At 35.1% G+C, this 17,450-nt stretch overlaps 2 protein-coding genes across 8 annotated transcripts in view; both read right to left on the reverse strand.

Annotated features, from left to right (window-relative positions):
• The window catches only part of LOC127836674 (ras-related GTP-binding protein A), a 378,726-nt gene that overhangs the window by 139,115 nt on the left and 222,161 nt on the right, over positions 1-17,450 (reverse strand). The window lies entirely within an intron of this gene.
• Positions 1,015-17,450, reverse strand: part of LOC127836477 (uncharacterized) — a 62,222-nt gene continuing 45,786 nt past the window's right edge. For 2 of the 7 annotated variants that reach the window (XM_052363140.1, XM_052363131.1), the window contains exons 8-14: positions 16,986-17,095; positions 15,241-15,338; positions 14,780-14,845; positions 14,505-14,615; positions 14,132-14,227; positions 11,201-11,284; positions 1,015-7,426 (exon numbers count right to left, since the gene is read on the reverse strand). In XM_052363140.1, the coding sequence (XP_052219100.1) occupies positions 7,388-7,426; positions 11,201-11,284; positions 14,132-14,227; positions 14,505-14,615; positions 14,780-14,845; positions 15,241-15,338; positions 16,986-17,095 (604 nt within the window). In that variant the 3' untranslated portion in view covers positions 1,015-7,387. The remainder of the gene's footprint in view (positions 7,427-11,200; positions 11,285-14,131; positions 14,228-14,504; positions 14,616-14,779; positions 14,846-15,240; positions 15,339-16,985; positions 17,096-17,450) is intronic. The other 5 variants (XR_008028797.1, XR_008028792.1, XR_008028796.1 and 2 more) reach the window with 5 other exon arrangements.

Below are 17,450 nucleotides of genomic sequence, written 5' to 3' on the forward strand. Positions count from 1 at the left end.
TAAAAATATCAAAATAAAAAAAAGAAGTTTTAAGTATTTACTGCATTGAAATAGATTACATACCAATTTGAAGAATATTCAAGGTAACCTTTTTTTTAATTATCAAGCAGATTGTATTTTTTCCTTGACCATGCGGGGCGGATAATAACGGTAAAGCGCATTGCTGTGTAGGAAATTCCCAACGGTAACCAAACAGTTACCAAACGATTACGGGATAAAACATGTATAATAACCTCCCTGGTTTGGTCGTATTTTGTGATTACCATTATTTGCATAAGTAAAAGGTTAATTCCGCCACGCCAGGTCAATAAATACGCTCAATATCTACGAGTTAGCGGTCGATAGTGTAAATAATAATGTTCAATAAATACGCACACTATCTATGAGTTAGGGGGCGATAGTCGCATAATTTGGTATAAATAATAATAATAATGTCCAATGTCAAATATCTCTACCAGCAACAGATGTAAAGCGTCTTCGAATTTGCTAACACTCAAGGGTCGGTAAAAACTGTACGTCGAAGTACAATTTTGTACGTAAAAGTACAAAAAAAATGTACTTCGATGTACAAATTGTACGTCGAAGTACATTTTTCTTTTTACCTAGTAGGTCTTGTGGACTTTCGACCCAAAATGGTACGCCATTAATACCAAAATATTGCTTTATCTGTTACCGATAGGCACAATCGTGTTTACAGAATTGTTACAGTTTTGAACGGGAGCAAGAGACCACGATAACATGTAGCCATGTAAGATCTAACATTACCTTCAAGTTGTCATGGAAATGTGCGCACATGTTCAATCATAACAGCTCGTACTACTGAGTATCAAATCCTGTAATGTACTCACCGAAGTTTCACAATCCTATCATATGACCTTTTAAAGATGTATCGATTTGTGGAGCATTTTTACGAGGTCATCAAGATGAAAATACTATATACTTCAAGCGAAACAGGGGTTGTCAATAATCACTGCAGATTGAAAACTAGAAAGGAGTCGAACAACTACATCAAAGTGAATATAAAAAGTACATTTATTTCATTGGGTAATGCATCACAGAGAAATGAATGTACAGAATTATATAAAGCATATGTACAGTTCAAAAATGCATTGTATTCCCCAACAGTATATTTCTACAATTTTGTAACTAAACTTGCTAATATTTGCTATGGGCTGTCCACAAGCAGCAGGTATTGGGCTATTTACAAATATAAATTATATAATATTCAACATTTTTAACAAATCTTGGCTTGGGAATTTTTCATTAAAAAATGAACAACAAAAACTGAATACCATGAACTGGTTAAATACCATAAAATGCAATACTAGCAATTCTAAATTACTTAGCTAACATCCCAATAGCCTTGGAGAGAAATGTTAATTCAAAATGTATGTTTGAACTGATTCCCATACTACAATGTACATGTATTTTTATTGACTAAAGTGAAAGCACATATGTGTTGGATAGTAAAATAATAGAAGGTATAAATATTTATTTAACAAATAGGAAATAAACAGAACCAACCAGTCACATTTCACAAGAATATGTGAAATAAACCCAAAGTTGTAACAATAAAATATAGTAAGCTAAACACCCAGCAAAACCTTTTGAAGTTTAAGAAAAACAAAGCCCCACAACTTTGCAATGTCGCTTTTTAACAGGTTTCAAATGTTTTAGTTATTGATTTGAGTGATCCAAAGCTTGGTCTGCATGTAAACACCATATCTCCTAACTCAAGTTCTGCGCAATTTTCTTGACGAGTGGGTAAAAAATGTGACTTCTAGCTGTACAAATTATTTTACTATCGCCACAGAAGAAAAACAGCCCTACGTCATGTAGCCAGTGTGTTTTCGATGGACAGGAGTCATATCTCACTTGTCAAGGCAAAACATTGGAACATATTTCTGAGAAATATATATGAAAACTGCGCAAAAATAAACAACATGTAGTGTTCTTAAGCTCTTTCTTTATGATGACATTGTTTTTTGATAAACAATGACCCAGTTTTGAACAACTTACTGAATTTCTGAAATTATTACCACAAATATTCTCAAAAAGTTTCATGGGGATATAACTGTAAATGCAGTTTTTAGAATGTTCACAAGCTTTTTCTTTAATTAAACACTGTGGGCTAGTTTATAACAACATGTGACCCAGTTTCACACTCAGCCAATATAATATTTGAGTTACTTATGTTACAGTTGGGCAATACATGTGGCCCCTAGTGTTCCCACCCATAATCTTTAGATAAACCATGTGACAAAGTTTTTGTCCTCACATGACAAGTGTTCAAACAAAGTTTGAAATATTGTACAATTAATGTGGCCTGTAGTATGTCTACAAGCTTTGTCATGTAATTTAACAATTGCTCCTGACACTGTACAGCCAAGTTTAGAACATTGCAAAGATATCATACGGATGTTCTTACCATGTTAGATAAATATTGGTAATTAATGCTGTCTCTAGAGTGTTCACAAAGCAAATGATGACCAAACATGCACATTGAGCTCAGAAGAGGTAGGGATTGATTTTTGTTTTATGTTTATTAGGGAATATATTGTGTTCAAAAGCTGTATTTTGGACAACAAAACATCAATGACCTTGTCCAGAGTAAGCAATTACATTACATATTATTGATTTATATTAAAATATCAAATGAAAAGTGGTTTGTACAATTCACAAATGGGACAGAAAAAGAAGTGTCTGCAATTAGCAAATACTTGCAATACATATACAAGTCATGTAGTTGTATAAGCAATAACAATCAAAACGATTTAAAAGAAAAACCAGAATATCAGTGAAACTGACGGATGATCCCCGATGATGGGCTTTGTCAATGCATGTGTTAATAAACACCTAAAAAAATCAATTATTAGCCTCGGTGACCTTGACCCTGACCCCAGTGACCTCAAACCTCATCCAAAGGTAGAGGTCCATGCAAGGTACATACATGCAAAATATGAAAGAGATTGGTAAAGTATTGAAGGCGCTATAAGAAACGGTAGCAAAAGTGTGACAGAAGGAAGTTAGTAAGGAAGGACAAACTGGCAGCTATATGCTCCGCCGAAATTTTATTTCAGGGAGCATAAAAAATCCCTCAACAACATGTTACAAAATAAACAACTGGTTTAATGGCAACAGACAAGAGAATATCTTTCATAGTTAAAAACCTGAATTTTAACAAGTGTTAAAACATTTAACATGATTTGTTACAAACCAAACACACCAACATGAACCATTAATTAAATTTAAACAAGGGCTGTTTGTAAAACATGCATGCCCCCCATATGGGCTGTCCGTTGTACTGGCAGCCATTGTGTGAATACGTTTTTTGTCACTGTGACCTTGACCTTTGACCTAGTGACCTGAAAATCAATAGGGGTCATCTGTGAGTCATGATCAATGTACATATGAAGTGTCATGATCCTAGGCAAAAGCGTTCTTGAGTTATCATCCGAAAATCATTTGACTATTTCGGGTCACCGTGACCTTGACCTTGTGACCTCAAAATCAATAGGGGTCATCTGCGAGTCATGATCAGTCTACCTATGAAGTTTCATGATCCTAGGCATATGCGTTCTTGAGTTATCATCCGAAAATCATTTTACTATTTCGGGTCACCGTGACCTTGACCTTTGACCTAGTGACCTGAAAATCAATAGGGGTCATCTGCGTGTCATGATCAATCTGCCTATGAAGTTTCATGATCCTAGGCATAAGCGTTCTTGAATTATCATCCGAAAATCATTTGACTATTTCGGGTCACCGTGACCTTGACCTTTGACCTAGTGACCTCAAAATCAATAGGGGTCATCTGCCAGTCATGATCAATCTACCCATGAAGTTTCATGATCCTAGGCGCATCCGTTCTTGAGTTATCATCTGGAAACCATTTTACTATTTCGGGTCACCGTGACCTTGACCTTTGACCTAATGACCTCAAAATCAATAGGGGTCATCTGTGAGTCATAATCAACCTACCCATGAAGTTTCATGATCCTAGGCTTAAGCGTTCTTGAGTTATCATCCGGAAACCATTTTACTATTTCGGGTCACCGTGACCTTGACCTTTGACCTTGTGACCTCAAAATCAATAGGGGTCATCTGCAAGTCATGATCAATGTACCTATGAAGTTTCATGATCCTAGGCCCAAGCGTTCTTGAGTTATCGTCTGACAACCACCTGGTATACGGACCGACCGACCTACCGACCGACCGACTGACATGAGCAAAGCAATATACCCCCTCTTCTTCGAAGGGGGGCATAAAAATGTGAAAATTTTACAATAACAATGCAGGATTCTTAACAAATGCGAGGATGAACTTATAAAAAACATAATAGATTGCAAGGACTTTCTTTATTTATGTATTTTTTAAATAATTGATTCTGTATAATTAAATTGAACATCTAAAAACAAAACAATGATGCAGTTCATTAAAAAACAGCATACAGACTACAAGTTTCAGTCTATTAAAAGTTTGTTTTTCCATAATTATTAACGTTTTACAGAAATGAAGAAACAAAACAAAAGACCAGTCTAAACTATCAACAATCACATAGATAAAGAGAAAGACTAGAAAAATAACTTAAACCTAATTATTTGGATTATGAACAATATGAATATTGTATGTACAATTATAAGGAATATATACATGTAGCGAATATCGTCAGAATATAAAAATGCGAAACATGTCATTTACATTTTCAAAATTTTGAGATCACAACTAATGAAAAAAAATGATGCATTGTTGGATTATGAATTCAACTAGCAAACTTGTATCTTTCAAAGACAAGGTGAAGTTTAAAATTTTTATTTAAAAAAAAAGAAACATAGAAACCAGCACTAACATTTAACAACGCAATATGGCTTTCTAAAGGCTGAGAAAATAAAAGCAAAAAATAACACAGGTTTCAACATGTCTCAAAATACGCCTGGTTAAAGGTCTGGGTTAAATTGATATGTATAGGATGTAATAATATTTGTTATGATGTCACACAAAATAAAAGATACAACAAGAAACACAGCAATCCCATTAAACAAGATATTCCATGTTTAACACAACTATTTAATTAACATAATTTATGTGCAATCTTAAGTAAGGTCTGCATGTAAGACGACTTTTTGAGGTATTGAGCGGACATCGTTCTTCTGGACACCGCTCCCCTAATATGTTCCCGTTATATGACCCTTTTTTAAAATGGGCTTGTAAAAAACAACACAAACATATGCATTCAAGAGAGAATAAATAAACAACTAACGAAAACTAACATTTAACATCCAACTATTTTGTTGTAATAAACTATAAACAAATAACTAACAATATTCAACAATATATGTTGATTTATATTATTTGGATAGGTCTTAATTCTAAAACAATTTTCAATAACTGTCCAGGTAAAGCTCTCTGGTTGACAACTAATGAGATTTCAACATTAAATATACATTCTTAACTTGGCCTTGTTGGCAAAATTGTGGAAGAACTTTAATAATAATACCTTGATGACGAAATGAAATAACAAATATTAAAACAAGAGCACCGCATAAAGGGTGCCACGCTCGGCTGCGAAAGCTTGTCAGATTTTTTTTTAGAGGTCACAGTGATCTTGACCTTTGACCTAGTGACCCAAAAATGGGTGTGGCGTGTAGAACTCATCAAGGTGCATCTACATATGAAGTTTCAAAGTTGTAGGTGGAAGCACTTTGATTGTAGAGCAAAATTTTGAAGGTTTTAGCATGACGCAGTCGGACGACACGACAACGACGAGCTGGCTATGACAATACATTGGGTTTTCTCCGAAAACAACCGAGCTAATAAATTATACTGAACAGTAGGGAGTAGCATACAAAAAAGGGTTACAAAGCTCCTGTTAAGAACTTAAGACAGGAAAATTTTCTGCATATTAAACAACCATCATTTAAATAAAAAATCAAAACAAAGGTTTCTTTGGCAGTCTTTAAAAGCAAACAAAGTTTAATTAATCTGCATATCAGAAAATTAATGACAATATTCTATAAATATCATAGGCAGTTAAAGCCTAAATAGAAATATATATTAACTATTTATTTTATGCTTTCCGCTGGCCTATAGAGAAATATCAGTGAAATGAAACTGGTATTTCACTGTTTTGAACAGTGAAAAAAAGCAGTGAAAAATATCGATATTTTTCACTGTGAAATGACGTCATTTTTTGGACAAGGACGTCATAAATCCAGCGAAATTATCTAGTTTAACTAATTTACAATGTAAATATAAAAAATCAGTGAAAAAAGCATAAAATAAAAAGAAAATTTATTGGATTCGATGGAATATTGATTTTAATTGACTCGTGGTCACAAAAAATACATATTTTCACTCGTGGCTGCGCCATTAAGAAGCCATCTTTTATGTTTTAAGAAAACAAATTTATACACCACACACTAATTGTTATAAGGCACGAGTACACTATCAAGTTGATTGCACGGGCTTCTTTTGTTTTTACAGTTTTCCTTCTCAATTTGCAAAATGCATATTTTTGGCAACAGAACTGCTCTGCACTTAATATTTTTTCAGATTGAACACCTATATTAGGATTGTGATTAAAGAGCCACCTAAGAACAATGCCCTACCCCCAACCCCCTTACAAGGTTCAACTGAACTCATTTGCATTTGAGTCCAGCAAAATTAATAACTATTTTGACATTAAACAGAGAAAATCAGTTGAAAGGAGAAAAAATCACAAACTGCTATATGTACACATTTATGTAATAAATATTGAATATCTGAAATCGCATACCACAAAGGCAAGCAGTACAGTGAAATCCAAGAAAGCTGATACTGGTTTTTATAGTTTTCATTCTCTAAAACCTTTATTACTCACTTTGATCATCAAACACAAATTCAGACAAAAATTGACACATGAATATCATATATGAATTATTATTGCCATAACTTGTACATGTTCAGCAGGTAAAAAGTTACTTAATGAATTGTAAGTAAAATATGTTGCAAGGTGTAAATATATTGTAAGTGATATTCAAGAGATGGGTAAATCAAGCTCATGCATAGCACATGGAAGATTCAGGGGTGTGATGTAAGAACCACCTCAGGGGAGGAAAATTCTCTACCCCTTTCAGAGGGTTAAACTTTACTCTTCATTTGCATGTATATCCAGCACCAGCAAAGTGTATTGTAATTTGTAAAATGAGTCAGACTTTGAAAGGGAGGCAATCGGCGAAAAGCAGAAAAAAAATCACACCCCTTAAGATTGAAACTACATAAATGAGACTTAAACAAGAGACCAAGACATGCACTACTGAAAGTGGCATATATCTTGACATGTGGTGAACACATTTGAGCGGCTACCAACTGATGACACTGAAGCTGTCATTTTTGTTTCTTTCAGGTGTCAGCCATTTTCTAGAAGTTGCTTCAGATCACCAAAGAGCTAAAAATATAGAGAAAACATGAATAATAGAGCCTGTTCTCAGAAAACCAATTATAATGCATATGCGTCAAGTGTAGTCCAATATTAGCCTATGCAGTTACTGGATGACACTTTCTGCTTTAACCCTTTTCCCCAAAAGAAGCAAAGTGACAAGAGCTGTCAGAGGACAGCGCGCTCGACTATTCGAGTGCTTGACAGTATAACGTAAGCCATCATGGGGAAATTGTTCATATTCAATAATTTATTAGACGATCTTTCAAAAATAAAAAAAGGAAAAAAAAAATTTTTTTTTTGGGGGGGGGGGGGGGGGGTATAATGTGGGGTGTGGTCATTTATTAGACGATCTTTCAAAAATAAAAAAAGGACATAAAATATTTTTTTTTGGAGGGGGGGGGGGTAGGGGGGTGAGAGGGGGGTATAATGTGGGGTGTGGTAATTTATTAGATGATGTTTAAAAAAAAAATTGGGGGGGGGGAGGTTGGGGGGGGGAAGTGATTCTGGGTAGGGGCGTGGGGTATTGTTTGGGTGGAATCCATTGTGGTATTCAGGTAAGTGTTGTTTTGTCAAAGTCATAATAAAATGTGATCATAAATAAAGAAGTTATGGCAATTTAAGCAAAATGTTAAATTATCTAAGTGTAAAAGGGGCAATAATTATGTCAAAATGCTTGATACAGTGGTCTGTTCTTGTTTATAGGTTGGGGTCATGTTGGTAAACAAGTATGCAAAATATGAAAGCAAAATGTCAAGGGACATTGAAAATAGTTGGGGCAGTACACAAACTTTAACATTTGCTGCATATTCTAAGTGGAAAAGGGGCCATAATTATGTCAAAATGCTTGATAGAGTTGTCTGCTATTGTTTATAGGTTGGGGTCATGTTGGTAAACAAGTATGCAAAATATGAAAGCAATATGTCAAGGGGCAAAGAAAATATTTGGGGTAGTACGAAAACTTTAATATTTGCACGCTAACACAGACGCTCACGCCGGGGTGAGTAGGATAGCTCAACTATATATATTTCATATATAATAGTCGAGCTAAAAATGGCTTTTGCAACCAGCATAACACCAGAACAGCCTGCGAGTAACTCGCAACTCGCAATCTGTTCAGGTTTTCAGGGGTGTCAATTTTCCCAAATTTGAAATCCAGAAGTCTGAGGTGCAGACCCCCCACCCTCCCCCCGAGCCCTAGCTTATTGTTCATTTTTATAGTCTTCTAGTTGCAATTTCTTGTGAGTACAATCCGAAATATTATTTGTCAGACCATCCGTAACACTGCATGTGTATTCACCATTCTATAAATAAATGTAATAAAAAACGTGTCCAAAAATGACTGTCTGAAAACATATCAAGATAAGTATTTTGCATATGAAATACAATATGCTGATCGTTTGAGTGCAAAAAATAAAAACCAGTAACCAGTAACCCAGCAAAAAGGCAATCAATATATAACTAGAGCTTTGTCACAGGGGTGACAAATACCCCCACATGCCGCATTGACACATAATATTTTGCATGTTGTCTTCACAAAAAACAGCGGACACCATGCTCAATGTTTAAAACGCACTAAGTGACCCTGTGACCTAGTGTTTGACCTGGCATGACCCATATTCGAACTTGACCTAGACATCATCTAGATACAACATCTGACCAAGTTTGGTGGAGATCGGATGAAAACAACTTGAATTAGAGAGCGGACACTGACTATGGACCGACAGACAAGCTCACTCCTATATACCCCCTGTAACTTCGTTTGTGGAGGAATAATTAGGTTAACATATTGTTTTACAATATGCTATTGCAGTGCTTTACTGTGTTAATCCAAAACTGAAAAATTCAAGATGGCGCACATTTACAACATTTTGGAGAATTGTACCCTTTTCGGAAAGTAGCAATGAGGTTTTGTCAGTAACTGTTCATGTCGGTGTCAGCTGCCAAAATCGGAACCAAGTGCAAATTTCCATAATGCCGAAGAAGCTATAACAATATTCGTTCTCAAAAGATGGCATACTCAAACAAATTTTTCCCTGCCCCGCCCCATAAAAACTCTTCGGATTTATACTCTCAAATCCGTATTTCAGGATAATTGACATGCCTGGATTTTATGCTGTTTGCTGCTCATCAGAACTTAAGGTTGGAAATTAAGATTGTAAAACTTGAATCTAGTAAGAAAGGTCTTTAACTAAATGTAACTTTCTAAGGGACTACAAATGCATCAAAATACAAATCTACGTGGTAAAGGAAACTTTTCGTTTTTGTTTACACACATGTATTAAGCCTAGTTTTCCCTGAGCAAGGCTAAAATAAGAGTTGCGTTCTGAGAAAACTGGGTTTAATGCATGTGGGTAAAGTGTCGTCCCAGATTAGCCTGTGCAGTTCGCACAGGCTAATCAGGGCCGACACTTTCCGTCAAAATTGTATTTTTGCTACGAAGAGACTTCATTTAAAAGTAATATGTCATAAAAGCTGAAAGTGTCATCCCTGATTAGCCTGTGGGGATTGCACAGGCTAGTCTGGGACGACACTTTATGCACATGCATCATGCCCAGTTTTCTCTGAACACGACTCAATAAAAGCATTTCTCAAGATCTGTAACCAGCCAATTTAAAACTTTCTGAGTAAAGCAAAAAAGTTTATTAAAAACTTATTGATTACACAAAATGGCATATTCTAAACTTAGTTATTTTTCTATTTTAACTTTTCTATTTGTGCTTGATTTGAAAGTCACGAGTTTGTAGAGATATGCTATAGTCAGTTTCCTGGGCAGAACCAGTACTTTGGTGTATATATAAAATCCTATGAACACCAATTGAGGATCAAAACATGGACCTCTCTGCCTTACACCACTGTTCTGCAGGGGTCAAAGTTGGAAATTTGGAAAATCCTGAATTTAAAGCTGGGGGCCGCAGGGTTCTCGGTGGGTCCAGGTGGCTAGAGCTCCTGGATTCGACGCATTTAAAGGGTGCCTGTAGCTGTTCTGGTGATTCTATTTTCTTAACTAGAGTGTTAACAAGATTTTACTATAGCCAAATAGGGAAAAATGCCCCGCCCAGTGGCAGCCATGTTTTTCAAGCAAACGTAACCATTTTCGAACTTATCCAAGATATCATTGAAACCAATCTTCTGACCAAATTTTATGAAGATTGGACAATTAATGTGGACTCTAAAGAGTTAACAAGGCAAATGTTGACGCCGCACAACAGACAAAAAGCGATCACAAAAGCTTATTTCCGTATAAGATAAATGAACCATCTGGAACGTTTTTTCGGCCCACTGGCATTATTGGCCAATCTATGTGGTAACCCCCCCCCCCCAATATCGCATCGGATTTACATGATTTGTAAAAACGGCCCTGGCCGAATCCAAAAATCTGGAAAACTTTGACCCCTGCTGTTGCATCAAGATGTTTTCTGTCTAAACAAATGTGTAAATTTTCTTGTTATCAATAGATTTCTGAAGCAACAAATACCCATGTTAGAAACAGAAATGTATATTATTAGATATGATCTGAGCAGCGCCCGGCCTTATTTAGTCTTATGCAATGTGTGTCCAAACTAGCTCCAGACACACATGCAACTTGGCACAGGCTGGTCAGGAGCTTCCCTGTCTGTAAGTAAATGTAGGACTACTAAGCCTTGCACAACTTAATAGCAGACAGGGTAGCTCCTGAATGGGCAGTCTGGTTGGGAGCTGTGCACACTGCATATAGCATAAGACATGCTTTCCTGACGCAGTTCATCTGTTTTATATTACATGGAGGCACGCAGGACTTACTTGTAGCACCCATATACGGTTCTGTAGGCACTGGTCCAGGATCACAGCATTGTCACCAGTGTGACTGTCCTGAAGAATCTTCACCTGTAAAATGACAACATTCCTCTTTCAACTTCTAATAAACAAGAACTGTCAGAGGACAGCGCGCTCGACTATTCGAGTGCTTGACAGTATAACGTAAGCCATCATGGAGAGGGGGGGGGGGGGGGTATAATGTGGGTGTGTGGTCATTTAATAGATGATCTTTCAAAAAAAAAAATTGGGGGGGGGGGGCGGGGGATTCTGGGGTGGGGCATGGGGGATGGTTTGGGTGGAGTGCATTGTGGTATGTCAGGTAAGTGTTGTTTTGTCAAAGTATGAATCAAATGTGATAATAAATAAAGAAGTTACAATGTATGGCAATTTAAGCAAAATGTTAAATTATCTAAGTATAAAAGGGACCATAATTCTGTCAAAATGCTTGATACAGTTGTCTGCTCTTGTTTATAGATTGGGATCATGTTGGTTAAGAAGTATGCAAAATATGAAAGCAATATGTCAAAGGACATAGAAAATATTTGAGGTGGTACGCAAACTTTAACATAGATTTATCAATAATATGCATATTCTAAGTATTAAAGGGGCAATAATTCTGTCAAAATGCTTGATACAGTTGTCTGCTATTGTTTATAGATTGGGGTCATGTTGGTAAAGAAGTATGCAAAATATAAAAGCAATATGTAAAAGGACATTTTTACACTAACGGGAAAGCGAAAGCGGACGCCGTGTTGAGTAGGATAGCTCCACTATATATATTTCATCTATAATAGTCGAGCTAAAAATGATGCTCAATCATTATCCTTTCTATGTATCTAAAACTGATGCCTCTCTTGGAGAGGGCCTAGTTTTAAATTTTGGGGAATAATTTATCGAAAAAAATAAGAAAGGGGAGACTATTCTCATTGGTAAACTTTTTTTTTTAATTTGCATCATTAAAAAATTGCCTCATTTGAAAGATATTATTTTGGATGAGAAAGCTATTAGGCCCCGGCCCAGCTTAAGAAGATAACAAGAGCTGTCAGAGGACAGTGCGCTCGACTATTCAAGTGCTTGACAGTATAACGTAAGCCATCATGGGGAAATTGTTCATATTCAATAATTTATTAGACGATCTTTAAAAAATAAAAAAAGGACAAAAAAATTTTTTTTTGGGAGGTGGGGTAGGGGTAGGGTGGGGAGGGGGGGGGGGGGGTAATTTATTAGATGATGTTTAAAAAAAAAATCGGGGGGTGAGAGGGGGGTATAATGTGGGGTGTGGTAATTTATTAGATGAAGATGATATTTAAAAAAAAATGTTTTTTTTTGGGGGGGGGGGGTTGGGGGGAAAGATTCTGGGTAGGGGCGTGTGGTATTGTTTGGGTGGAATCCATTGTGGTATTCAGGTAAGTGTTGTTTTGTCAAAGTAATAATAAAATGTGATCGTAAATAAAGAAGTTATGGCAATTTAAGCAAAATGTTAAATTATCTAAGTGTAAAAGGGGTCATAATTATGTCAAAATGCTTGATACAGTGGTCTGCTCTTGTTTATAGGTTGGGTTTATGTTGGTAAACAAGTATGCAACATATAAAAGCAATATGTCAAAGGATAGAGGAAGTATTTGGGGTAGTACGCAAACTTTTACAAAGATTTATTAATAATATGCATATTCTAAGTATTAAAGGGGCAATAATTATGACAAAATGCTAAATAGAGTTGTCTGCTTTTGTTTATAAGTTGGGATAAATATAGGATCTTGCATGAGTGGTCGTTTTGTATTGAATTTATTAAACAAGTCATCTAAATAAAGATAAAAACGAGGCTTGCCGAGTTTTTATGTTTATTTAGATGACGAGTTTAATAAATTCAATACAAAATGACCACGAATCTAAGATTCTATTTATAACATGACCAACCAATTTTCTGTTTATGTTATGTTCTTTTCACCGTTTATTCACATTGAAAAATAGTTTAACTGAAAGAATTCGCTGGAATAATGACGTCATTTTGTAAAAAAATGACGTCATTTCACAGTTATATAACTAGTGTAATAACACCCGTGTAATAAACAAAATTGGGAATTACGTTATTTCACTCCTGGAGCGTAGATCATGTTATAATGTTGGTTAACAAGTACGCAAAATATGAAAGCAATATGTCAAGGGACAAAGAAAATAGTTGGGGTAGTTAGCAAACTTTAACATTTGCTGCATTTTCTAAGTGGTAAAGGGGCCATTATTATGACAAAATGCTTGATAGAGTTGTCTGCTCTTGTTTATAGGTTGGGGTCATGTTGGTAAACAAGTATGCAACATATAAAAGCAATATGTCAAAGGATATAGAAAATATTTGGGGTAGTACGAAAACTTTAACATTTGCAGGCAAACGCTGACGGTAATGCTGACAGTCACGCCGACGCCGGGGTGAGTAGGATAGCTCCACTATATATATTTCATATATAATAGTCGAGCTAAAATAGGACTGGAAATTCAACATTCCAATGGATGTTCACGTTTTAATTCAACAAAATTATTTATTGTTTATTTGCTATTTAATTGTTAACACTAGTGTGCTTAAGCTCTTGAAAAAACAGAGGCAACAGGTCTTAATGCATGTGTGGTTAGTGTCACCTTGTTGATCTGTAAAAGCTAAGCAGTTAAAACACTCTCCATCTAAACTGGATTTTTCTAAAGAAAAGATTTTCTTTGCCCAGGAATAAAGAACAAAATTTGAGGATGGATAAAGGTTTTATAAAATAAAGCCTACTCTGTCATTTCCTGTAATGCATTGTTCTTTTTTAATTAATTTCATTAAATTAAAAGATGTATATACATATACAAGTTAAATACACTGTTGTTGTTATTTCATTTTGTGCACATCCAAGATATCATACAAACTGTGGTTGAAATGATTACCTTTGCCTGACAACGTTTGAAGAGGTTGTACTTGTAGTGGTACAGATTGTGGTATGGCATCACAAACTTAGCTGCAGTCTTCCCAATCATGAACTCCTGCGCATGAAACAGAAAGCATCTATTATGATAAAGCAAACAATTAAAGTTTTCTCAAAATTCTCGTATATATTACATTTTCATACAGAGAATGGTGTGTACGTTTGAGACTTACGAATATATTGCTTTGTTTCCATGAAAAATTAAATAATAGCAAAATCCTAAGAATTTTCAGCTTATTGTGCTCTCAGTGCTGACGAATTTTATGGAAATAAATATTTCCAATTGAACCAAATAAAGGTAATTAGCTTTGCCTTATAAGTTTATGGCCACATACCATGGGCGTGTTTGGTCCATCTGGTTGAAGGTCTGCCAATGTAAAACGATCATATGGATTTCCAAATAAATGCACAGATTTTATGGCCGGCTGACTTGCAAATTCACAGGCCTGCAAATAAACAATCAGGAATTTATCAAATTAAATTGAGTATTTAAACAGATTAACTTAAGGTTATGTCACAGGGTATTCTCAGAATAGAGCAGCCATTGGAGGGGTTAAATGGTCTGCATGTCTACCTCGTATTTTTAAGATAAAATTGTGAGAATTCATACCTGGCAGGACTGTTTAAGATTGGGTCTGTCCAACTCCCTGATGTGTGGCCTTGACCTTATTGCATCCTATAATAAAAACACATTCTTTAACAACTACGGTAACACTGCTCTTATATATTCTAGAAGATATACTTTTTAAATTTTAAAATGTAGTTTATGGAATTTTCATTGACTTTCTAAAAAAAGTGATGAATTATATGGTTCATTTATCATTTTATTTTTTAATAATTGAACCAATAATAACTTTCTATTATATTACTATAACGCAATATTTACATGAAATGGTACATTTGAAAAGCAAGCCATATTGATCATTAGAAAACAAATAGTTTCTTTCTTTTTCAATTAAAACAAACACATATGGTTGTTCTGCTAGCATCCGGCAAATAATTATTATTTGATATAATCAAAAAGGTGCATACTAGCATGCAAAACTGCTCGTATACTGGGACTGCCATTACCTTGAACCTTTCTTTCCATCGCACTTTACTGTCCATGTCATTCAGCCTCTCTGTGACTGCAGAGTCTATCTTCTGGAGTGCATCCAAGTAGAATTGCTCTAAAATGTATATTTGTACACATTTAGTAATTTATATTTATTACAGACAAGCAAAACATTAAAGAATTCCTAAGAACCTTAAGTTTTGATATATTTGAACCAGAATCTATAAGACTCTTATATTTAAACAAGAATCTATAAGACTATGATATTTAACCAGAATCTATAAGACTATGATATTTAAACCAGAATCTTTAAGACTTTTATATATTAAAACCAGAATCTTTAAGACTATGATATTTAAACCAGAATCTTTAAGACTATGATATTTAAACCGGAAACTTTCAGACTGATATTTAAACCAGAATCTTTAAGACTATGATATTTAAACCAGAATCTTTAAGACTATGATATTTAAACCGGAAAATTTAAGACTATGATTTTTAAACCAGAATTTTAAGACTATGATATTTAAACCAGAATCTTTAAGACTATGATATTTAAACCGGAATCTTTAAGACTATGATATTTAAACCAGAATCTATAAGACTATGATATTTAAACCGAAAGCTAAAATACTATGATATTAAAACCAGAATCTTTAAGACTTTTATATTTAAACCAGAATCTATAAGACTATGTATTAAACCAGGGTTCGACACTAAGGCACGTCCGACAGACATTGTCTAGTAAGATCGGTGGTCGGGCTAGTAAAACTGTGGGCTAGCTTGTCCGACTGGTCGTACATAAAACATCTATACTGATTCATATAACTATAGCTAACTGAAAACCTTTTTCTCTTAATGTGTAAAATAACTCTCGTATCCGTTATTTACATCAGAACAAAACTAGCGTATTTAAATAAACGCGGAGCATTCACATGATTCATCGCTATTTTTAGACGCAAAGGAGAGCTTCCCGAAGAAATTGCTTGTTTCCATTGGTCAAGTTGTCATGAATATTAATGATTTTCTGCAGTGTCTTAGAACTTAACATCATGTTTTTACGACTTCTATCGAAAATCGGTATTATCAATGTCAACATTTTGGCGTAGCAGAAGAGAAAATGTAATTTAAAGAATGGCTTTGTTCAAGATTGGATTTTCGTCTGACAAATAAGTTGATAAAGAAGAATCCGACGGTAAAACTGACACAGATTATGATGGAAAAAGGGCCATGGAGCTGTGGTAGCATGGAGCACAGTGGTCAAGGAGGCCAGAATTTGATGACGTTGAATAAATGTCACCTGCTGTACAGACATCATTTGTTTAACTGGTGATAAACAGTAAAATTATAACAAACAATTTGTGTTGTTAAATAGTTTTATTTTATTTTTTACTCTGTGCATCAAAATAACTTTCTTGTGTTCACTAATTATTTACTGATAAAACCTGATTAAACAGTTACAAGACACAATTGTGTTTATTTGCTATGTAATTTATGGTCTAGTAGACATGAGATTCGGGCTAGTACATTTTAAGAGGAGCTGGTCCGATGGTCTGGCTGTAAACAATGTTAATGTCGAACCCTGTAAACACTTAATCACAGGCTTAAGACTAAATTAAAAAAAGCATTTCTCATGAGAAAATTTAAGCCGACTGCTTTCCGCCCTACCACATTCAAGCATCCCCCTGCATTACATTTGATCCAAGATCAATCTCTACTAAATACCAGCCTTGGACAAAGCAGATGTGTAGTGCCTGTTTACCATTGGTGATTGCGCGGAGGAAGCCTGGTTCAAGGGCCTGACTGAGGAAGATCTGCAGGTACACGTTAAAAGGACCTACTAGTGGGTGCTCCTCATACTTATCCTTCTTCCTGCAACAACAGAAACAAATGAATATAACCATAGAGAGCTTGCATTGGACTCTTTGATTGTATAAATGATCTCAAAATCTGTCCAACTTGCAAGAGCCTCAGGTCAATATTCACTCTTGACCATGAATATGAATTTAAGTAAAAATCTGGCTAAACAGTACATAATTATGTGTCTTCCTTGTATGTACAAGTTGAACATATTTTTCATAAGTTTCACGATGTTTAGTTATTTGTAATGTTGTATATTGTACTACTAGCCATGTACAATTGTAAGATTCATTTTTAACATAACAATACATACTAAAGAAAAGGAATTCAGAAGTCATCTGCAAGAAGTGTTCTAATTCTGAAATAC

Source organism: Dreissena polymorpha, chromosome 1 (assembly GCF_020536995.1).
Source record: "Dreissena polymorpha isolate Duluth1 chromosome 1, UMN_Dpol_1.0, whole genome shotgun sequence".
Lineage (NCBI taxonomy): Eukaryota > Metazoa > Mollusca > Bivalvia > Myida > Dreissenidae > Dreissena > Dreissena polymorpha.